General features: G+C 37.8%; 1 protein-coding gene and 1 long non-coding RNA gene across 2 annotated transcripts in view; both read right to left on the minus strand.

Moving 5' to 3' along the window:
- Nucleotides 1–25,518, minus strand: part of LOC125778090 (uncharacterized) — a 165,847-nt gene that overhangs the window by 40,555 nt on the left and 99,774 nt on the right. The gene's annotated exons all lie outside the window — the stretch shown is intronic.
- Nucleotides 1–25,518, minus strand: part of LOC105222670 (cholecystokinin receptor type A-like) — a 63,302-nt gene that overhangs the window by 20,637 nt on the left and 17,147 nt on the right. Inside the window, exons 2-3 of the mRNA XM_049454360.1 lie at nt 24,339–24,539; nt 16,019–16,501 (exon numbers count right to left, since the gene is read on the minus strand). Coding sequence (XP_049310317.1) covers nt 16,019–16,501; nt 24,339–24,539 — 684 coding nt within the window. The remainder of the gene's footprint in view (nt 1–16,018; nt 16,502–24,338; nt 24,540–25,518) is intronic.

Raw genomic sequence — 25,518 nt, forward strand, 5'->3', positions numbered from 1 at the left:
GTCAACAACATCGGCATTTTTGGTTGCTAACATTGCGCGTGCATTTAAGGAATCGTAGTTACGATAATTTGGCCAATGCCCGAACATTCGTGATGAGTTCATCTTTCGTGAATTGATAACCGACGAGAGGAATTGATATCGAACCACCGGAAGTATCAACCGGAATTAACCGGTTAAAGACGATGTAAAAAGTCTTCGGCAAGGTCATTTTTGTTCGTGTCCCATAATTGATGCGGATTTGAAGGCTGATATGTCGAAAGGATTATCGCGAAAAGTGTGCGAACTTCATTTGTATTCCAGTGATTAACATGTTCCAGCAGTTGCAATTGCTGTCTTGCTTCTCCAAAACTTGCACCGTACCATTCACAGCACACAATGATTCAAATGAAGTTGAACCGCGAACATTAATCAATAGCAACCGAAGGTAGAAACCATCGTTGTTTTTCGTCCGAAGGCATTAGTTGAGAACACACCTGGATGTCAATCTATTGGTTGGCCTTGCTTTCTGAGCAACTATTTCTTTGACGATGCATTCCATGTATAAAATCAAGGTATTTCCGAATAGAGCAATGTTCTCACTGACAAAATTTGAGAAAAAATTCGTAAATGTTGATTTTGTTGCTGGCGGTGTTTCCACTGTATTCTCTGGGTTGAAATACACACTTTGGCCATTCTCCAAACTAACTGCGAGACGCACAACAGTCGGAAAACGTTCATGAATTGCAAAAGTAGCGCTTTATTGCAGTTCACGTATCGACCGTATCGTTCAAGACCAATAACCGCCATATTTGCTCTTTTGATGACGTACTTACCAACGTATTTTATTGATTACACCAAACTGACATGACTTTTGAATGTGAATTAGACAACAGTGGCGAATATGGTACGATCCATGTGTTGTCAACTTCGATACTCATGCCTCTAAATTGAATGCGCCATTGTCGTCTGGTCTAGTTTGTGTTTCCGAAAGAAAAGCACCTGGATAGTGTTTTTGTCAGACATACAAACCGAAGTGGGATTGTGGTGTCCGCAAGGTCCATGAACTATATTGATTTTCACAACTTCGTATAATACTGGATCTGGATTCTGCATAAGGAATTTCCGCAGAAATGATTTCATCAATTTGATCTGATGTAACCACCATCTAAAGAATAATGCGTGCGTGCGGCAAATCTCTCTTTTGCCACTCAGCAGAATACATCTAGCAACTAACAGCACCACATAACCTTGCTTCAAGATAAAGTTCATCATATGTCGTAAGTGTTTTTTAAAAAGTCGTTCTGTCACAGCGTGACGATCGCTTGCTGATCATCGATTCATAATTCCGCACGTATGTCACCGCATCCTGGGAGTACTTCTTGCCTTGGCTTGTCTCAGGCTGCCATACGTTGATGGCAAAAAGAACGCCGATCGATATTAGGGCGACCTCTTCGTGGATTCGTATCAAATTTCAATCTGCAATTGATCTCTTTGTGTGAAACACACGTAAAGTTTTCACTGAATAATTTTCAATAATTTTTCTTTTGAATAGCCGGAATGAAAAAGCAAGCGACCGAAGTTGTGCGATTCAAATAATTTACAAATCAAAATATTAAAAAACAAAACAAACAAAAATAAAAAAAAAAAAATTGTACGAAAAAAAGGTCCTTTTTGGAATTTTCCAATTTTTCGACTTTTCCTCACGAAATGCATATAAACGGTTTTTTTATTTCTAAACCTTCCTTGATCCACAACGAACAACCTCTGAAAATTTCATCAAGATTAGTGCAGCCGTTCTCCTAGCTTTACTAACAAACAAACATTCATTCGTTTGTATGGGAAAAAGAAAAGGGCTGTTACTAGAGGTTTTCCATCCTTGAACCTCAACGAACATTAAAAAAAACAAGTAAGGAAGGCTAAGTTCGGGTGTCACCGAACATTTTATACTCTCGCATGATAAAGTGATAATCGAGATTTCATTATCCGTCATTTACATATTTTTTTATTTTGCTGTAAAATAAATTAGAATTAAATTCTGAGAGATTTACCGATATTTTCGGTGAAAAATTAGGTTAGGTTAGGTTAGGCACTGAGTTCTTCGTGTTCGATATAAGGGACCTTGAAGTTGTGAAGTTATAGTCCGATCACGACAATTTTTCCACAAGGGATACCTCAGCTCAAATACCGTATTTGTGTAAAGTTTTATTCCGCTATCATCATTGGTTCCTAATGTAAATGTTATACAGAGAAGGCATCAGATGGAATTCAAAATAGCGTTATATTGGAAGAAGGCGTGGTTGTGAACCGATTTCACCCATATTTCGTACATGTCATCAGGGTGTTAAGAAAATATTATATACCGAATTTCATTGAAATCGGTCAAGTAGTTCCTGAGATATGGTTTTTGGTCCATAAGTGGGCGACGCCACGCCCACTTTCAATTTAAAAAAAAGGCCTGGGTGCAGCTTCCTTCTACCATTTTTTCCGTAAAATTTAGTGTTTCTGATGTTTTTTGTTAGTCGGTTAACGCACTTTTAGTGATTTTCAACATAACCTTTGTATGGGAGGTGGGCGTGGTTATTATCCGATTTCTTCCATTTTTGAACTGTATATGGAAATGCCTGAAGGAAACGATTATGTAGAGTTTGGTTGACATAGCTATAGTAGTTTCCGAGATATGTACAAAAAACTTAGTAGGAGCGGGGCCACGCCCACTTTAAAAAAAAAATTACGTCCAAATATGCCCCTCCCTAATGCGATCCTTTGTGCCAAATTTCACTTTAATATCTTTATTTATGGCTTAGTTATGACACTTTATAGGTTTTCGGTTTCCGCCATTTTGTGGGCGTGGCAGTAGACCGATTTTGCCCATCTTCGAACTTAACCTTCTTATGGAGCCAAGAAATACGTGTACCAAGTTTCATCGTGATATCTCAATTTTTACTCAAGTTACAGCTTGCACGGACGGACGGACAGACAGACATCCGGATTTCCATTCTACTCGTCACCCTGATCACTTTGGTATATATAACCCTATATCTGACTCTTTTAGTTTTAGGACTTCCAAACAACCGTTATGTGAACAAAACTATAATACTCTCTTTAACAACTTTGTTGCGAGAGTATAAAAATAGAAAAATTGTTTATTGCTTTATCTTAAAGAACAACTCCTTGAGAACATTTTCTCAAATTTTCATAGAGATTCGAGCTGTCAAAAAAGTTACAGCACTTCTAACTTAAAACGCGAATATCTCGAAATGGTGTTTTTTGAAAAATGACTTTGCGGTGACATGGATTGGCGGAAAACTACTGAACCGATTTTCTTCAAATTTTTTTTTAAAATGTTCGAAATGACATTCTTCTGTGCTGGAACGATCGACTTTTTGCGCACAAAAGTTAATTTTTTGCATAAAACGTTCCCGTGTGCACAAAAGAAAATAATCATATAAACGATCGTTCATGCACAAGGAATTACACTAAACTAATGAAATTTGTTTACTTTTATGGTTTCAGTTGACTTGTTCGACCTGGGGAATTGTCACCGCAAGGCTCTGCCCAAAAAAGGCCTCTAAGGGAAACAGCCACCCCTTAAAAACTATTTGACATTTTTTCACGAAATTTCGCACAAACATTGTTAATAAAGTGTACTATCAAAAAACAAAAACATTCGTGTAATGAAATAATTGCTATATACCTTAAAATATCCTAACTTTTCTTTTTTTCGACAAAGAAGGTATATAATCCTTAAATTTGTCACGAAGTCTGTAACATCCGGAAGAAAGCATCTAGGACCTTACAAAATATAACATACATATATGTACATATATAAATGATCAGCAGGACGAGCTGAGTCGACTTAGTCATGTCCGTCCGTCTGTCTGTATAAAAGCGAATTAGTCCTTCAGTTTTTGAGATACCGATCTGAAAATTTTCATACGTTCTTTCCCTTCGAAAGAAGATCTTTTTAGTTACTAAGTGTACGATAAATAAATAGTAAAATGCGTCGAAGACAGTTAACTTTATACCAGCGTGGTACAAAAAGGCTTTATAGTAGCTAGTGTTTTTCTAATATGTTTATCTTTGGGTCTAAAATGAGTAAAGTCAGTTGAAACTGGCCCTAGCCCTCGTATAATTGATATGCCAGATTTTGAAACGTCCGGCTGACTTTACTCCATATACTGTGATCAAATTGAAAGGTGAATTTTTAATTTATACTTCGCGTGTTTTTCGAATCGGTACATTTTTTTTCTATAAGTTGATAGTACTGTTAGTAACATCTATGCTAAAAACTCAAAATATTCATTAGAATTTGAGGTACGCGTTGTTTTGTGAGGCTCTAAAGTGAATTTTTCGATTTTTACTATGTGTGAATTTATCGAACAAGAAATGCGATAATGCACCATCTCATAATGCATTGGTTATTCGTGAGCATTTCGCCACATTTTCAACTAATATCGTGCCGCAACCAGCGCATTCGCCTGATTTACCTTCGTGTAACTTTTGGCTATTCAACAAATTCACATGACCACCCGAGGACATCGTTCTGACTCAATTGAGGATATAAAAGCTGAATCGAAAAAGGCTCTGATGGCCATCACGATGGAGGATTTTCCAAGTGCTATGATGACTTGAAAATTGAATTCGTTCGCATAAGTGTATTGCAGCGGGAGGAGTTTACTTTGAAGGAGATGAAATGGACAAAATGCACCTTTCAATTTGATCACAGTAGTATGTATACAAGGTGCGTTCCAAAGTAAACAGGACTTTTAAATAAAAAACAGAACAAATGATTTTTTCCGACAAAATCAATTTATTTTATTCGACATAGTCTCTGCTTCAATACAGTTTATCGCACGATCCAAAAGCATGTCGAACGAGTGTTTTAGCTTGTTGACCGGTATGGTCACCAGTATGCCGGTGCAAGCCTTTTGAATGGCCTCTACGTCTGCATAACGCTTTCCTTTTATGGGCAAATGTATTTTTCCGAAAAGTAACAAGGCACACGGTGCCATATCAGGTGAATTCGGGGAGCGGTTATAGGTTAAAATGTGATTTTTGGTCAAATAATCGTCCTTCAAATCGTCGTCAGTCAATTTGTGCGGAACAAACAGTGCACACACCTTTCGTAAGCCCAAATGTTCGGTCAAAATGCGATAAATCGATGTTTTGGAGATGTTCAATTCCATTTCCATGAATTTCAATGATGATTTCGGCTGATTTTTGATGAATTCACTCACAGTTTCGATGGAATTTCGGGTGATCACGGATTTTGATTGGGCCACATGTTGATAGTCTTTTATGTCCTCACGACCACTTTGAAAACGTTAAAACCACTCGTGTACTATGCCGTAGGATAGGTAATCATCGCCAAAACTTGTTTCATCAATTTCGGTAAAAGTTTTACCAACTTTAAAACAAAATTTAATGTCGAAACTCATTTTCGCACCGATAACACAAACATACTGATGATCGATTAAATGTCATGGAACTCTCACTGGACAATCGATAAAGACAGCAGATTCTAACGCAGCAGTTGACATACATATAGATGATAGATTCAAAAAGTCTTGTTTACTTTGGAACGTACCTTGTATTTGTGATTTACGATAATACATATTCTTCTGTTAGTAATATGTGGATTTGACAAAGTAGATAAAATCAGGTCAATACTACCTTTATTTCCCATAATTTCAATAAATCTATGGCTTATGGTAATATCGAAAATATGTGAAATTGATCTACAAACTACCCCGATTCCCATAGCTTACATATGTATAGTATGTATAAGGATTTTCGTTATTCTTCTAAGTCATAAGCCAAATAGATCGGTCAGTGTGAGGGGTATATATATATTTATAAATTGCTTGAAAACAAGTAGACCAGTACAACTGAGCAATGTAATAGGCAATTAAAAAGCAATTAGCTAAACTCCCAATATACCTCAATGTAGTGATTTCCAACTTTTCATCTGACGTTAAACAGTGTAGGTTGGTCAAAATGAGTGATTAAACGAAAAAGCTTTCTTAAATATTATGTGCCTTAGCGCTGGAACCAAACCTCATATCATGATGTGAATTCCGAGTGTCTCCGGCTAAGTTTAAACTATAACTTAATAAAATACAAAATTATATTTTAACCCATTCACGATTTCGTCGAATAATGAATTCGCAACATTATTTAATATTAAGCTTTGTCAATACCTGAAGGCTTTCATCTTTTCAAATTGCCAGAGTGTAAAATGTTCGGTTACATCCGAACTTAACCCTTCCTTACTAGTTTTGAAATATTTTCGTTTACTATATTTATAACCCTTTTGATAATTTTTTAAATTAATAAACAATATTTTACACATATAATTTATAGAATTAAGTACTAAAATATTTTTTTTTTTAATATTTGATATTAGTGTACTTCAATTAAGCTAATTTTTATATTTTTGTTTAATTTTATTGTTTAAAATAGTACAAATAGTTACGATTCGAATTGTAAATATTATATGAGTTAAAGTTAAGTGTAAGTCCAGGTATGTATGCCTACAATGATATGCCGACTTCTTTCAGCTGCGTTATACATATGTAGTTCCGTAAATATGTAGAAATACTTAACACGTGTATAAATATACCGCATGGGAACAAAATACTAAATACTTGTATACATATGTACATATGGTTGGGAAACCAAGTAAGTAATGTCAAACATATTTGTAAATAAAACAATATCAAGTGTTTTATATTTGCTCTGCTTATTTTAATTACATGTTGGTATAAAGCAAAATATACAAGTATATCTCAAATATTTGTAAAGTTTTAGTAAAAAACTTTGATGAATAATAGTTACAAAAAATTGAAATCAAATTCTAACAACAACAGCCACAGCAGGAAGCACCGAGTCCAGCAGGTGGCGGCCATTCGACATACAAGCTCCTTTACAAGTGACTTCTGCTGCAAGTAATGTTGCTGGTAGAGTGAGGACATGAGGAAGGTGCTAGAAGAGGCTTGTGGTAAGTAGAAATCAGCTTCATTCCCAAAAAAGTGCGCATAGAAGAACACAGTGCATAGCACATTGAAAATAAACTAGTTACAACACAATTTCTTCATTTACCTTTAATTACTTATAACTATGATTAATGGGTAACTTTGGACTTCAGAAGGTTATAAAAGAATTTTATAAATCTACTCCCTTGTCCATTGGTTTTTTAGAACAATATCCATTCTAATAATAGTCAAGCTTGTATATAAATACAAGATATATAACGGGTGATTTTTTGAGGTTAGGATTTTCATGCATTAGTATTTGACAGATCACGTGGGATTTCAGACATGGTGTCAAAGAGAAAGATGCTCAGTATGCTTTGACATTTCATCATGAATAGACTTACTAACGAGCAACGCTTGCAAATCATTGAATTTTATTACCAAAATCAGTGTTCGGTTCGAAATGTGTTTTATCGACAAATTTTGTTCAGCGATGAGGCTCATTTCTGGTTGAATGGCTACGTAAATAAGCAAAATTGCCGCATTTGGGGTGAAGAGCAACCAGAAGCCGTTCAAGAACTGCCCATGCATCCCGAAAAATGCACTGTTTGGTGTGGTTTGTACGCTGGTGGAATCATTGGACCGTATTTTTTCAAAGATGCTGTTGGACGCAACGTTACGGTGAATGGCGATCGCTATCGTTCGATGCTAACAAACTTTTTGTTGCCAAAAATGGAAGAACTGAACTTGGTTGACATGTGGTTTCAACAAGATGGCGCTACATGCCACACAGCTCGCGATTCTATGGCCATTTTGAGGGAAAACTTCGGACAACAATTCATCTCAAGAAATGGACCCGTAAGTTGGCCACCAAGATCATGCGATTTAACGCCTTTAGACTATTTTTTGTGGGGCTACGTCAAGTCTAAAGTCTACAGAAATAAGCCAGCAACTATTCCAGCTTTGGAAGACAACATTTCCGAAGAAATTCGGGCTATTCCGGCCGAAATGCTCGAAAAAGTTGCCCAAAATTGGACTTTCCGAATGGACCACCTAAGACGCAGCCGCGGTCAACATTTAAATGAAATTATCTTCAAAAAGTAAATGTCATGAACCAATCTAACGTTTCAAATAAAGAACCGATGAGATTTTGCAAATTTTATGCGTTTTTTTTTAAAAAAAAGTTATCAAGCTCTTAAAAAATCACCCTTTATATAATTTACATTTTGTTTCCGTCAAATATCATCCGTATTGAAATAAGTCTAACTTTACCTTATTTTTACATTAAATAATTCACCATCTTTTCCTATGTACTAAACTATTTTATATACAATATAACCGCAGACTAGCTTTTCGTCTTCCGTTTAGAGTTCATCACAGGACACTTTTGCTTCGACCGGTTAAGATAGCCATGGAAAAAAGCTTCCCATACAAGGACTTGAGTTTGGTCGATCAGTTTGTATGGCAGCTATCTGATATAGAGATACAATGTCGGCGGATACAATAGACGGACTAGTACGTGTATATGTATATAAACAGACGGACATCGTCCATTATGATAATGATTTATATATCTGGGTGTTGCAAAATTCGTGGCAATCTCTGTTCAGGGTATAAAAATTTATCGATTCGGTTTGCCTGCGTAGTTTAAATGGACAAGTCCGAGTCAAATTAAATCAAATGGCATATTTGTGTTATCAAATCATAAGGGAATATCTCAGGTCATACACGTAAAACGCTACAGGATTCGAAGTGGAATATGGTGGTATTGTGCTAAGACGAAAACTCAAGCAAGTTGATACAGGTTCGCCAAAAAGCAAAAAGTATAGTAGGTTAATGTGCTATTTTGCTTAAGCGTGGAGCACTGAACTTGTATAAGTGCGTGTTTTAATTACAATTTGGATGGGTAATACAATTATGACAGCAATTTTTCCTGTCCTCGAAACACTTTTCATAAGCACTTTTTGGGATGGCCTTCAGCTCCTTCAGCGAATTTTGTTTTATCTTTCTGATCGACTGAAAACGGGTTCCACAGAGAAAAAATCATACGGAGCTAAACCTGATGAATGTGGTGTTTGATCAATGGAATTATTTGCGTTTTTACTTGAAATTCGGCAGTTTTTGGCGGATGTTTTCACGCAAACTCCTCAATACGGCCTAACAAAACACCTTATTGACCGTCTATCCCTCCGCAACTATTTCATGTTGCACCGAACGACGAATATCGAAAAAACCGTGAGTATTGATTTTTTTGCACGATCAAACATGTCAAAACAATCTCTCAGCCGCCTTTCAAGGCTTCGTGCCACTTGTAGACTTGTGTTTTTGATAACTCTGAATCACCCAAAGTGGTTTGGATTTCCAAAAATTTTGATGTGAAGTATTTTTAAAAAATTCGAAAAGGTCAAAAAAATCTGGTAAACAAATTTTTTTTCAATACGCCGCCATTTTGTTATTTTTTTTTTTAGTTTGTTTTTTGAAAATGGTCAACCCGATAACGACATCCTTACTAATGAAGAATCTTCTTGTTTTTTGTGTTTTAGATCTCTACAAGGGTTGAAATCACGTCAACCAGGACGCACCGTTTTTTTTGAAGCCCCCACTCCACCGGCCCGTATCTCGACGAATTTTAGAGTTTTTTTCTTTCAATTTTTTTTTATATTATTTAAATGTCAATAAAAAAACAATAAAAAAATGGATAGTAAAAATGTTTATCATTTTTATCTTAGTTTAAAAAATGCCTAAAATTCATGCGTCTAGACCAGAATACCCCTTTAAGCATACCTGCACTAATAATTATAGAAATCATAAACATATTCGTTCAGTTGTAAATAATCTGTCATTTACTCTTATAAATGCAGTAAATGTTAGTTATAAACATCAATACGTTTAATTGTGGTTCTGCTAAAAAAATATCATTGAAGATGATTTCCCGTAATGACAGTCAAATGAACTTGCCTCAGTTTTAATTCTTCACTTCAATACACTTAATTATATAGAGTGTGAACTTAAACAGCTAACATTTTTTATTCGTTCAAATGAACAATTTGTATGTAAATATTCTACATATGTATGCTTTGTAAAAAATCAAACTGTGAATATTTCCTAGAAATTTATTTAAAGAGACGTTTATGCCGAAGTTCTTATGCATACGAAATTTGTGGTTTGGTGACACCCTACGCTGATGACGTTGTTCTAATGGTAAAAGGAAAATTTCTACGATTTTTTATGTGAAACTGAAATGGTTTTATTTACCAGGAGGTATAAAGCCCCAGATATTCCAACAATTCGCTGAAATTTCTCTTTTTCGCGAAAATTCCCCTATTCACGGATATGGATATTTTCTTTTTTAAATTTAATAAACAAATAAGTAATATTCATATGTACATATATTGTCACCTAAAATACAAAACAACGTGTCATCAAAAAAATGGATATAATAACCAATATTTAACTATTTTATAGCCAAAACTCAAATTTTATTTCAATGCATGATAACCAAAATATAACCACTTTATAACCAAAACCCAAATGTTTTTTAATAGGAGTGGTGTCTATTACATAGATCGTTTCTCCTTCTCTTGTAGACTATTTTGCATTTTAGGGTGACGATAAGTATAAATAATATTATATAATAATATTACGTAATGTAATAATAAAAACCTGGATCACCTTGGGTATTCCGAAGGCCGCCAACGCAGAAAGGAGTACTACGCGAAAGTGTGTACTTCAGTCACCCCGATATGATATAAATTTTATAATATTATCATAGATTTTTACTTTTTTGTGATTATTAAATATAAATCACATATAATACATATACATATATGTATGTATACATATGTACATATATGGAAAAAGTGTTCACAACTCAATTATAACTTGAAAATGTTGGAAAGTATTTTTTATTATATTATATACTAGCAACCCGCCCGGCTTCGCACGGAAATAAAATATAAGGCCTATGTCACTCACTGAAAAAATGATTAAAATCGATGCCATAGTTTTGATTTATTCATTACTGCCCGTGGCCCGCACGCGTTACATTTGGAGTAAAACAATTCCCCTTTCTTTATACCATGAATGCTATCTTTGGAATATCTAAATTCATACCCTACATTTTTTTTGCATTTTTACATATTTATTTTATTTTTACAACAACAATTAATATATTACAGAATGTCTTTATATACAACGTTTACAGCTTTCTTGTCATTAGACAATACAAACATGTTTTCTCTTGAGATAACTCTTGAAAGAGCGACATACAGTTGGCCATGTGAAAAACAGTCAACGCTCAAATCTAAGCCTGCAACGTTGAAGGTTTGACCCTGCGATTTATTAATGGTCATTACAAAAGATGTCTTTACCGGAAATTGTAAACGTTTAAATTGGAATGGTAAATCCGATGGTATCATAGAGATTCGGGGAATCAATACATCTTCTCCGGTACCACATCCTGTGAGTATTGTGCACTCTATTATGAAAGTTTTCAGTAATTTTACCAGCAAACGCGTGCCATTGCAAAGTTTAGGTGGATTCAGGTTTCTTAATAAAATAACAGGACAACCTACTTTCAACACCATTTTGTGATGATTCGTAACTCGTGCTGATGATTCTCTGGCTCTCTGTATTCGATGTCTATCCCTATCCCGGCTGTGGCGAACCTCACGCTCTACTGAAGATTATCTCTCTATCTCAGCTCTATATCTATCCCGAGCCTGACTAAGGCGAGCCTCACGTTCCGTTGACAATTCTTCATCTCTTGCTGAACGTAGTCTTCTGGCGTTCACTGTACTTCGACCTATGTATGTCCGAACGACGACGTCTTCCAGACATGACTTTATAATTTCAGTACAAAATTTACTCAGTTCTATATGTATTATTAACTATACTCAAATTGCCATATTATTATGCGCCGCAGTAAAAAATATGTAAATACTTACCATTTAGAAACATAAGAAAATTTCTGATTAATATCTTCACAAATATTCATATTAAATCAACAATGTATTTAAGGCTTCGAAAATAAGCTATTAGTTGTCGTAAAAAGTAAATGACAAAAAATGTTATTGTGGGTGTAGTCGTTGGAATCGATAGAAAATTTAAAACTATTCAAAAACTGTATTTTAATTATTGAACGTGAACAGAGCGGTTTATTTCGCTGAAAAAATTTAATGTACATATAATCAGGGGTGTTGTGAAATTCAAGACAGAATTGCCTAGCTGTCAGAATTGAAAACCAATTCCGATTTTAAATGGTGTCACAGAATCTGATTGGATTTTCGTCTTTTCGAACATATACAAAACCAATATTCGAATCAGCTGTTTACTAATGTGACCAATATTGTGAATGCAATTTGAATAAAATTTGAAATGAGTTCAAACACAACACCCCCGAATTACATGGAATTCAGTACGGTAATAACGACCTGAATTGAAAATACATACATACGTCCGAAATTTAATGATGCGAGAGATTCGTACATATGTACTTACATACATACATGTGTACGTACCGAGTTCTTTCACCATACGATCTAATTCAACACGAATGAGGTGGGGTGAGCTTCCCACATAACTTCTAATGTTTCATTCGGTTGACAGCGAACAAACACACAAACAGTTTTTTTGGAAAAAGTGCTGCTCTTGTTTAAACAATTTTGGTTAAATAAGAAATGAATCAACTATTTTTTTTGATGCAGAACGAAAGTAAATATTTCATAGTTTAACTTCAAGTAAGTTTCATTTTAATCGGCGGATTCTTTTATGATGTATGGCTGTGTAAACAAAAAATGTATGGTTTTTTACCACATTTTGTCCGAGTGCCACGCCCCCTTTATATATTTCTTCACATTATAATGACATAAACCTTCCTCTTCAGACAATCTATCTATTAAAAAAAAACGCATCAAAATCAGTTGCTTAGTTTTCAAGATTTAAACATTTAAGGGGACATGAGGACAGAAAAAGTGACTTTGTTTTATAATATGTAGTGATAAAAAATAAAAGTTATTTTTGCATATTCCTCCTCTGGAGAAGTTCCCCTATCCGCACATACCCCATTTATAGGGAAATTCGTTTTTTTACCCCTCCACCAAAGTAATCGCAATCGTGCCGAAAGCTTTCATGGAGGCCAAGTATTGGGGAGAGAATAAAGAAGGAATCGGTTGCCTTTTATTGCTGTAGAGGAGGTGCAGAGAAGAGATGGGCATTCTACGAAAGCTATGTCAAGGGCTCTCGGAAGCGCTATACGCGCTAAGAGCAGTTCTCATAAGCATCTGCTGTACACTGCAAACTACAACAACTTAGTGCCATTCTAAACATATCATCTGCGGATATTGCCGGCAGGTGCATTGCGGTCGCTCTCAGGCTGAGAAATGTTGAGTTTCACAGTCTGCTCACATAACGACGATAGATATGTGGACGGGAAGAAGTAGCTGGAGAAGATGAAAAGAGGCGCAGTAAGTTCCTGTAAGCAGCTCTAATTCCTAGTTTTAGGATACCGGACTACTGTGGTGTTTTTCACGTAGTATTGACTGCTATTAAGGAAGCAGTACACTCACTGCTCTTCAGAGAGGTGAGCACTAACTCTGACAGCGTAGCTGCAATACCCGCTTTGAGCTCGTAAATATAGCATCAAACTACATATTTCTTCTGAACTACCTGCCCTCAAGCAAAGCTCTTATTACCGCAATCGTAGAAATTCTTCTGTATTGTCTAATAGGCAATAAGGCTAATAATCTAGTCGGACGCAAATTATCAAAGTTATATGGAAGAAGGTGAGATAGAAACATGCATGCACTTTCTCCTCTATTGTCCGGCTTTTAGAGGGCTGAAGCATCTCGGAAGTCATACTTTCGGCGAACAAAGAAACTCAGCCGAAATTGATATTAGCCGTCTCAAAATATGTGTTCCACAACGGACCCACGTAACTAGTTAGCTGTTAGGGTCGACCATTTAACCTAACCTATCATCCCCATAATGTGCATCAATGATCGGGATTCTAATCTAACGATTTCTTATGAGAGTTGAATGGTTAACATAATAGCACAAAAAATTTGTCGAGTTGAATTGAAGCAGGTGAGTATGCGTATACCTCATTAAATTGGTGTAATCGTTTGAAGTTTTGTTTTGTCAATTTTATGCCGGTTTTACTTTTGTGAATGGCTCCAATGACAAAATTCTGTCAAAGTGACACACAAATTTGTTATTACATAAAATTTTAAATCCAGAAATGGCGGACGAAGATTATTATTATTTATTGATTTTAGCGAATAGATTCAAACAAATATATAATTATTTATAAACCTCGTAAAGCACGTATGCCATTAGGAACAAAAGGCTTGTTAAAATGTTATTTGGCACGGAAAGTAGAATTCATTCCTCTAAGGAATAAACGTAGCACATAAGTATGTGTATGTCATGTGTTGGAGGATATGCTAGCGCAAGGCATCACCGTAAGTTAATTTTTTTGTTTTTCTTTTGTTAGAAATACTTATTTCACAAGTATGCTTCCATTATAACTTATCCAAGACCGTGATAGCGTTGGAGAATAAAATGCACACTTTGCTGACGGCGTATAAAACCACCAGATATAATACCAACAGAACGGGTGCATCTCCATGCACCATGCTAGTATACCGGCAATCCTGATCATGAGCTCTAACCTATACTGACCTTTTCCAGTGCTGCCAGTCTGTTTAAGTAGTTGGTATAAGGTGTTCTACATCGCTTGGCGAATCGAATAAATTTACGCTCAAGATTCCGATTTCATTTCTGTTATCAATTTTATATATGACTCGAATGTCAAATGTCCAAACTGTAATTCTGTACTACTATGAGCAAAAAATAGTAATCCTTTTTTCATAATTTTAAAATTCTCAATTTATTTTTCAAAATCCATTTCGTCCCCCTCAAAGTAATCTCTATTGGCCACAATACACCTGTGCCAACGTTTCTTCCAAACCTCTAAACAGTTGCTAAAATAAATTTCCAGAATAGCCTCAATGGGCGTAGTGAATCACTATTAATCTCTTGGTTCAAAATGGCTTCCGCAGAGCGGTTATTTGAGAATGCTGAATAGCCAGAAGTAACACGGTATCAGACGAATACAGTGAATACAGGCACGATATTGGTCGAAAACATGACGTAAAATACACATAGAATCAATGCAGTATGCGGCGGTGCATTATCGTATTACAAAAACCAAGAGTTGTCGGTCCATAATTCAAATAGTATTCCTAATTGACCGGTCGGATGAAATTCGGGGTGCACCACATCTCAATAATCGAAGAAAATTGCCAATATATAATTGATTTTTGACCTGTTTAATGGCATCCTGGCAGACGGAAAACATTGTTTCACAGACGTTAACGCGAAGCTGTTTTTCGAAAAAATTTAGAGATTTTGGAAGCAATCATGTTTTCAGTTTTCTTACACCCAAATGATCTTCCAAAATGGTTTTCACTGTCCTTCAGATATTCTAACGATGCCAGTAAGATCTCTGACTGTTAAACGTCGATTCACAAGCAATAAATAAAGTCTTTATTTTATTGACGTGTTGATCTTTAGTTGAAAAAAGAAAAAAATAGTTCGACGAATGGCTTTTCACGCGAAGTTTAAATTATAAAGTCTTAATATTTTTTGCCCACAGTAATGCTTTTCGACAATGATTAATACAATACTTCTATGATAATATAAATAAAAAGAATTAAAAAGAACTGATGTAGTATAATATTATCCCACTGAGTTGATGAGTAGACGTATGTACATTTTTTGTTATCCTCGCAAACTGTTATGAACGCCGCTAGACTCGTGGGTGCAAATTAAATTACATAATTTTGTTTTGATACGACGAAATATAATGTGCTTAAAATTATTTTTTCAGCGCAGTGCTTTTTTCAATGCGGTCGCGCGTTTCAGTGTACGTTCCATCCAGAAACCAAGATGCCATGAACACACAATCATTTATTGGTTTTACAAACCGCATAAATTCAGTGGTTTCTCACCAGCGTTTAATTACTGATAAGAATGTGTACTTTCATATAATGTGTGGTACTTACCGTAGTACTTCAGTTGGTTTTGTTGTTGTTGTTGTTGCGGGCGATGCTGATGCTGTTGGTGATAGCTTGTGTCACTCTGTGCTCCAGCAGCAACATCGTGGTCATCACTTCTAATACCGTAGTTTCCAATGTTGGCTTGTCTGCTATGACAGCGAAGTGACATCTTCAAATTAAATCTCCTTAGGAACGGTGACTGCAGTGTGGCCGATGGTGCGGCCGCTGTGCTCTTGGTGACCGTGGCAATTGCCCCCAATGAACTGTTGTCGTGCTGCTTGGCAGGCGTGCTGCCGTTGGTGGAATTGCCACCAAGGACTAAAGCACGCTCCGCACGCATACCCACATATAGGGTGCGCGTAATGAGGATATACGCAACACATAGCACAAATAGTGGCAGCACCAGCAATGTTAAGTCCAAGAATATATTATAAAAGCGTTCATACGCAATGGTGTCCTCCGGCCATTGGTCGCGACATTTGCGTAAGCCTGCGGGTGGTATTAAGAAAGTACATTAAAAACGCACTTTAAAGCAATGGACAAATAATGTGCAAAGCGATGTAATCGTAATGAAGATATTTTTCAACTGTTGATTTAAAATGTGTTTGTGTTGGTGTTCTCATTTCAACATAACAGGAAATGAAAGAAATAAGCCTAACCGTTCAAGTGCTTTAAAACTTCTTTAGGGAACAGCAAGACTGCTCGTTGCTAAGCTACTTTTTTCGAATGCATTTGGCATTACTGTGAGGCTGGAACTAATTTACTTTCTTTGCAGACTGTTTGTATGTGGAGTGTAATGAATTTGTGCGGTCGGCAGAAATAACGATGGATGATGAGCGTTTCTGTGGTTATTAGAAGGTCATAAAAGTTCACCCGCTATTTGCATTGTTTGTCTGTATTATGTTAAGCGCTACTTCTTTACAGAAATATTTGCAAGATGTGAGTAAGTTGATTTGCTGTCACTTTGCAATTTTAAACACTATTAGAAAACTAACAAGTAAGGAAGCCATAAATTCGGATGAATTTGAACATACATGTTTTAAAGAAACTTACCCCAAGTATATGAGAATATTTCAAAAATTATTAAAACTTTGGCAGAGACTTTGACACAATACGTTATCTTGTTGAAGAGGAGAATATTTAATTTAGGATACTCGATTTTCAAATACAGTTGAAAGCTATTTCAATCTCATCCACTCCTCTCCTATAAGAGCCCACGAAACTCCACAACATATTTAGAATCAACATAACGTTTTCTTGACTAAAAAACAGCCTTTTTTTTAGAAAAATTTCATATACATACATATGTACATGCACTATTAACAAAAAAAATTCTGAAAATTTTGAAAAAAAAAAATTTCAAACTCGGCCATTGCGACGGCATTTTCGGTGACCCCTCCGAAAAAAGATGCGCCTGCGTTGGCAGGATAACTCCTTAGAGGATCATGTAAAGTTAAAAAATACGTGTTTTAGTTAAAACCTTAACTTAGAACTTGAACGAAGAAAAAATATGAAAATTGGATTTTCGGCAGACATTTTTGCAAATAATGCAATTTCAGTAAAAATGTCGCAAGATTTTTTTTAAACAGTTGTAGTCAAAAAATATTCTTCGTCCAAGCCTTTAAGAATTGTATCTCAAAGACACTGTAAAATTTCATGAAAATCGGTTGAAGACACAGTTTCGAAAAAACGCGTGTGAAGACGGCAAACTTAGCTAGCTAGCCTCGTACGCACAAGTTCTCAAGACTGTGTCTTTAAAACTATTACTCGGATCAACTTGAAAATTTAGGACAATATTCTCGAGGAGTTGTAGAATTTAATAAGACAATAAAAACAATAAATTTTTAATGTAAGCCCATTTTGCAAATTTCTAGACGCTGATTCCAATTTTCAAAGGTTTTCAACCATAAATCGGCCGAAACTGCTGCAATTTCAGTTTCGATATTCGTTCGAAGTTCATCAATCGGCGTTGGCTTGTTGGCATAGACCATAAACTTGGCTTAGCCCTACAAGAAATAGTCCAACGGCGTTAAATTGCACGACCTAGACGCCCAATTGAGTGGGCTATTTTGTGAGATAACACGCTCACCAAACCTGGTTTTCAATAGATCGATTGTGACAGTCGCTGTGTGGCTTGTGGCGCCGTCCTGTTAGAACCACATATTGTCCAAGTCCATATCATCCAATTAGGGCCAAAAATATTCGGCTATCATTGAGCGGTAGCGATTTCCATTTACAGTAACTTGCCGGCCTTGATCATCATGCCGCCAGCCCATAAACGGTAATTTTTCGGAATACAATGGTGACTCATGGAGTACATGAGGATTCCTGCGTAATCAATAACGCATATTTTCCTTATTGACGAAGCTATTCAGGCAGAAATGAGCCTCATCGCTGAAGATGATTTTTCGATGGAAATCTGGATCATTTTTAAGTTGTTGCTCAGCCCAACACACGAATATACCGCGATTCTGGTGATCATGCGGCTTCAGTTTTTGCGTCAATTTGATCTTGTAAGGATGTGGGCTAAGATCTTTTTGCAACATTCGCCACAACGACGTCATAGAGATGTGGGTTAAAATTTTTCCACTAGACGCTCAATTGTTGATCTGATGGTGACGACCATAAATTGGACGTAGTAAATCTGAGTAGTAAATTTTAATAATTTCGACTCGTTGTTAGATCGTACATCTCTCCATGATAAAATGGCAAACTTACTGAAGAGAAGTGTCAAAAGAACGGGAAAAATATGGTGTCGTCTGCTGTCCCTATTGGTCTATTTTTGCACCGTTCCTATGTTAGATAAATGTGGGCTAGGATAAATTTTCGCTCAAATTTATCTACTTGTATTTTAGGCACAATTATACACTGTTATGAGTAGAACACGCTTTGTCGTTTTCATTGAGATAATCACATATTGACCAATATATACTTTGGGTTTGATGTGGAAGGTGAAAGTATCAGATGGAATTTGAAATTGTGTTTTATGGAAAGATCATCCGCCATTTTCGCTCTGTAACATAGGAATATTAGAAGAATTTTACTCGTATATATGGTAGTCAAAAAAGTCGGTTAAGCAGGTCCCATTTGATTTCTCCTGAAAGTGGGCAGTGCCGCGCCCATCGTACAATTTTGACATAGGCTCCTGTATAGCTCTCACCAACATGAATGTAAAATTTAAAGTATTTAGGGTGTTTAGTTCTCTGATCGCCATTCACTTGGGAGTGGCCAGAAACGATTCTTTTACATATGACTCAAGCAGCTCACGACTTCCGGTCTTTGACCAAGTATCCTCTGGGTAGCCTAAGAACATCCGTTTGAAGGCGAGCTAAAGTGAAAAGGCGAAACATTCCCTGCATGGGGTTGTGCGCTGGGTTTAAGGACTATGATTTGAGGGCATGCACCTGGAATGTCCGGTCCCTTAATTGGGAAGGTGCAGCTAGTTGATGTCCTCGTGAAAATAAAGGCTGACATCACCGTCGTCCAAGAGATGTGATGGACGGGATAAGGGCTGAGGCGATTAAGTCCTTATGGCATTTACTACAGTGGCCATTAAAAGGAGCGCAAGTTTGGTGTTGGATTCGTGGTGGGAGAGAGACTCCGTCGCCGAGTACTACCATTCACTGCGGTGAATGAACGTCTAGCCACAATCCGCATCAAAGCGAGGTTCTTCAACATATCGCTGATTTGCGCCCACGCCCCGACGGAAGAGAAGGACGATGTGACCAAAGGTGCCTTTTATGAGTGCTTGGAGCGCACTTATGAGAGATGCCCCCGCCACGATATCAAAATCGTGTTTGCCGACTTCAACGCCAGGGTGGGCAAAGAAGGTATCTTTGGCACTAATGTCGGTAAATTCAGCCTGCACGAGGAAACATTCACAAATGAGTTGAGGCTAATCGCTTTTGCCGGGGCCCGAAATATGGTTATCTGTAATACTAGATTATAGCATAGAGAAATTGATCAAGCCACCTAACTGTCTCCGGAACAAAAAGCCACCAACCAGATCGATCATGTTGTGATAGACGGAAGACACGTCTCCAGTGTTTTAGATGTGCGTGCGCTCCGAGGTCCTAACATCGACTCGGACCATTATATTGTTGCAGCTAAAATTCGCACCCGCCTCTGTGCAGCAAAAAACGCACGCCAACAAATACAAGGAAGGTTCGACGTCGAGAAGCTGCAATCACAACAGAGACGATTTTCTACTCGGCTTGCACTCCTGCTCTCTGAGAGCACTCGTCAACAACTCGGTATAAGGGAACTGTTTGACGGCATTTCAAGCTCCTTACGTACAGCTGAAAACGAAACCATTGGTTTTCGGAAAATACAAAAGAACAGCTGGTATGACGAGGAGTGCCGTGTGGTAGAGGAGAGAAAGTAGGTTGCCCACCTCGTAACGTTACAATCGACCAAAACACGTGCAGGATAGGATGGATATCGAGAGTTGAAGAGAGGCGAGACGAATTTTCAAACAAAAAAAGAGAGAGGCCGAAATGCGTAAATGCGATAAGCTTGACAAGCTGGCCGACAGGGGTAATCCTCGAAATTTTTACGAAAAAATGCGGCAACTAGCAGAAGATTTCAAGACCGAAGCAAACGCATACTCTTGTAAAACCCCTAGATGTGATCTAGCCACCGATGCCCAGAGCATACCTAGATTATGGACGGAACTCTTCTCCAGACTGCTGATTGGCAGTGATCACATAACACCAGGAGAAGGCGAACCCGATTCCCCAATCGATGACGATGGAGCAGACGTTCCATTACCCGACCATGAAGAAGTTCGAATAGCAGTTGCCCGCCTGAAGAGGCAGGGGCCGACGGATTGCCGGCCGAGCTATTCAAACACGGCGGCGAAGAACTGATAAAGAACATGCAACAGCTTCTTTGTAGAATATGGTCGGACGAAATCATGCCCGACGATTGATGTTTAAGTGTGCTCTGCCCAATCCATAAAAAGGGAGACCCCACCATCCACGCCAGCTACCGTGGGATAGCCTCTTCAACATCGGATATAATATTCCATTGAGGGTACTGTGTGAAAGGTTAAAGATCACCGTCAACAAACTGATTGGACCATAACAGTGTGGCTTCAGGCCTAAAAAATCCACAATTGACCAGATATTCACCGTGCGCCAAGTCTTGGAAAAGACCCGTGAAAGGAGAATCGACACTCACCACCTCTTCGTCGATTTTAAAACTGCTTTCGACAGCACGAAAAGGAGCTGCCTTTATGCCGCGATGTCTGAATTTGGTATCCCCGCAAAACTAATACGGCTGTGTAAACTGACGTTGAACACGAAAAGCTCCGTCAGAATCGGGAAGGACCTTTCCGAGCCTTTCGATAATAAATGAGGTTTCGGACAAGGCAACTTCTTATCGTGCTACTTTTTCAATCTACTCTTGAAGAAAATAATTAGAGCTGCAGAGCTAAATCGAGCAGGTACAATCTTCTACAAGAGTCTACAGCTGTTGGCGTATGCCGATGATATTGACATCATCGGTCTCAACACCCGCGCCGTTAGTTCCGCTTTCTCCAGACTGGACAAGGAAGCAAAAGAAATGGGTCTGGCAGTGAACGAGGGTAAGTCGAAATATCTCCTGTCATCAAACAAACAGTCGTCGCGCTCGCGACTTGGCTCTCACGTCACTGTTGTCTGTCTTAACTTTGAAGTCGTAGATAATTTCGTCTATCTTGGAACCAGCTTAAACACCACCAACAATGTCAGTCTGGAAATCCAACGCAGGAAAACTCTTGACAACAAGTGCTACTTTGGACTGAGTAGGCAATTGAAAAGTAAAGTCCTCTCTCGACGAACAAAAAGCAAACTCTATAAGTCGCTCATTATTCCCGTCCGGCTATATGGTGCAGAGGCTTGGACGATGACAACAACTGATGACTCGACGTTGCGAGTTTTCGAGAGAAAAGTTCTGCGAAAGATTTATGGTCCTTTGCGCGTTGGCCACGGCGAATATCGCATTCGATGGAACGATGAGCTGTACGAGATATACGACGACATTGACATAGTTCAGCAAATTAAAAGACAGCGGCTACGCTGGCTAGGTCATGTTGTCCGGATGGATGGAAATACTCCAGCTCTGAAGGTATTCGACGCAGTACCCGCCGCGGGAAGCAGAGGAAGAGGAAGACCTCCACTCCGGTGGAAGGACTAAGTGAAGAAGGACCTGGCCTCGCTTGGAATATCCAATTGGCGCCATGTAGCGAAGAGAAGAAACGACTGGCGCGCTGTTGTTGACTCGGCTATAATCGCGTAAGCGGTGTCTACGCCAGTAAAGAAAAAGAAGGAGGGTGTTTAGTTATTGATTTCTTTTGGTAGTTTTTAACGAAACCGTTATATGGGGAGTGGCGCAAGAAATGCGCAAACATTTATTCTGTGCAAATTTAGGTCGTATAGCTAAAATAGTTAAGAAGATATGTACATTAAACGTATTAGAATCGGACAACTTTTTAAAGATTTTCAAACTCTGCCTCTCCTTAATGTTCGTTTTGCCAAATTTGAGTTCTGTATCTGAATTTACTTATGTAGTTGCAGCACTATATAGATATTCAATTAATGGCGTTTTGTAGACATGGAAGTGAACAAATTGCGCCCTTCTACGTTCTCGTATTCACTTTTTTGGCAAAGGAGGTCCTGTACCAAGAATGATCAAGATCTCCATTTTTATTCAGTCACATATATTTCCTCTCTTCTCGTCGTAGTGACCATTTTTATCTGCATAACCCTATATTCCTCTCGATTAGTTTTGGGTGTTACAGACAACTGTTAGGTGAAGAAAACTACGGTATTATACTCTGTGACAACATGTAAACAATGGAACATTGCCCGACCATGAAGAAGTTCGAATAGCAATTGCACGTCTGAAGAGCAACAAAGCGGCGGTTGCCGATGAATTGCCGGCCGAGCTATTCAAATACGGCTACGAAGAACTGATAAGGAGGATGCATCAGCTTCTTTGTAAAATATGGTCGGACGAAATCATGCCCAACGATTGGAATTCAAGTGTGCTCTACCCAATCCACAAAAATGGAGACCCCACAATCTGCGTCAACTACCGTCGGATAAGCCTCCTCAACTCCACGTTTAAGGTTCTATCAATCGTATTGTGTGAAAGATTTGAGCCCACCGTCCACTAACTGATTGGACCTTATCAGTGTGGCTTTAGATCTGGCAAATAAACAACCGACCAGATATTCACCATGCGCCAAATCTTGGAAAAGACCCGTGAAAGGAGAATCGACACACACCTCCTCTGTGTCGTTTTCAAAGCTTCTTTCGAAAGCACAAAAATGATCTGCCTTTATGCCGCGATGTCTGAATTTGGTATCTCCGCAAAACTAATATGGCTATGTAAGCTGACGTTGAGCAACACAGTGGGGATCGGGAGGGACCTCTCCGAGCCGTTCGGTACCAAACGAGGTTTCAGACAAAGCGGCTCCCTATCATGCGACTTTTTCAATCTGCTCTTGAAGAAAATAATTCGAGCTGCAGAACTAAATAGGGAAGGTACTATCTTCTGTAAGAGTGTAAAACTGCTGGCGTACGCCGATGACATCGATATCATTGGCCTCAACATCCGCGCCGTTAGTTCTGCTTTCTCCAGACTGGATAAGGAAGCAAAACAAATGGGTCTGGTGGTGAACGACGGCAAGACGAAATATCTCCTGTCATCGAACAGTCGCCACACTCGCCTCTTGGCTCTCACGTTACTGTTGACAGTCATAATTTTGAAGTCGACTTGGAACCAGTATCAACACCACCAACAATGTCAGCCTGGAAATTCAATGTGGTGCAGAGGCATTAACGACGACAACATCTGATGAGTCGACGTTACGAGTTTTCGAAAGGAAGGTTCTGCGAAAGATTTATGGTCCTTTGCGCGTTGGCCACCGCGAATATCGCATTTCATGGAACGATGAGCTGTATGAGATATACTACGGCATTAACATATCTCAGCGAATTAAAAAACGCTGGCTAGGTCATGCTAACCGAATGGACGAAAACACTCCAGCTCTGAAAATATGAAAGTGAAGAAAAACCTGGCTTCACTTGGAATTTCCAATTGGCGCCACGTAGCGAAGAGAAGAAACGACTGGCGCGCTGTCACTAACTCGGCTATAATTGCGTAAGTGGTGGCAACGACAGTAAAGAACAAGAAGAAAAACATGTTGCAAAGATATGAAAAGTAAAACTGTAATAAGGATATATGTAGTTAGGGAAACTCACATGTGTTAAATTGGAAAATGAAAGAGAAGTTTGTTGCGAAGTTATTGATGAAATAAGAAAGGCTTTTGTGTACCCACCTTGTCGACTGGTTGGAATTAATTGACTAAACAATGCAATCGGAGTCATGCAAATGATGCTGCCGAACCAAATGAATCCAATAATGCGGTAGGCATGATTAATCGTTTGCCATGTCCTTGAGCGTAGCGGATGGCAAATAGCGTAATAACGTTCGCATGATATCGCAACCAAAGTCCAGGATGAAACGGCCACCGACCCAGCTGTTGGAAAGAAATGAAAGCAAAAAATACAGGAATCAATCAACCACTGATTAATATTTATATTTACGCTGTTATTTATATTAATAAGGGAGTGGAATTGCTATTATTTAGGGGAGTAAGGGGATTGCTAGCGTTTTTTAACCCCATGGCTTTATATTAAAAAAATATTTTTACACATTCTGTATTTGAATAATAGAAATTGTTATACAGTTATTTGCTTTACTAAATTTGTACTAGATATACTGGTGGCACAATTAATATTTATCTTCCATAAACTAAACAATTACTGGCGATATGTTTTAGTTGCCCAAAATTTTTTTCTTAACAAATTTCGAATCTTGTTAGAAACAACTGTTGATAGTCAGTTGTCTTGCGGAAATATAACTGTATATTCAGGGACTCTGGAAACTAATTACATGCACTTTAAATTTTTTTGTGTAAAAGTAAAGCACAGCCCCGAACTGCTGATAGATATTTAGAAGGTCCAGAGACATAACAAGCTTTAGAAGTCAATATGGAACGTGCTATTCGTGACATACGACTTGATTAAGTGAAAAAGTACTCAAAAGTTGGGGTCACCGTATTCATTCCTGCAAAAGAAGTCGAAGAGGCTCTTTGAATGATGTTGAATGGGTTTTTTTGTTAAAAAACCCCATCACTCTTATTGGAACACTCTTTATAAAATGGATGCTCCAGGTAATTTGGCGTTCAATTGTATAAGGAACTGCTCCAATCAAAGCTAATTTCGCTGATATTTATGCTAAAATATAAACCGGAAGAACGGAGAACCACATGCTCAATATAAGGAGGCTAAGGTAATAGCAAACTGCTTTTGACCATTTTGATATAAGAGCAATGTCTGTTGTTTTTCAAAATGTAGAAAAATTTCAACGTTGAGGTTTCCACAGTAAAGGTATTGCTTAAAACAGCTGGGATAAAATGCTTGGTTGTGGTTCAACGAATACAACTTTTCAAAATA

The sequence above is a fragment of the Bactrocera dorsalis genome, chromosome 4 (genome assembly GCF_023373825.1).
Source record: "Bactrocera dorsalis isolate Fly_Bdor chromosome 4, ASM2337382v1, whole genome shotgun sequence".
NCBI lineage: Eukaryota > Metazoa > Arthropoda > Insecta > Diptera > Tephritidae > Bactrocera > Bactrocera dorsalis.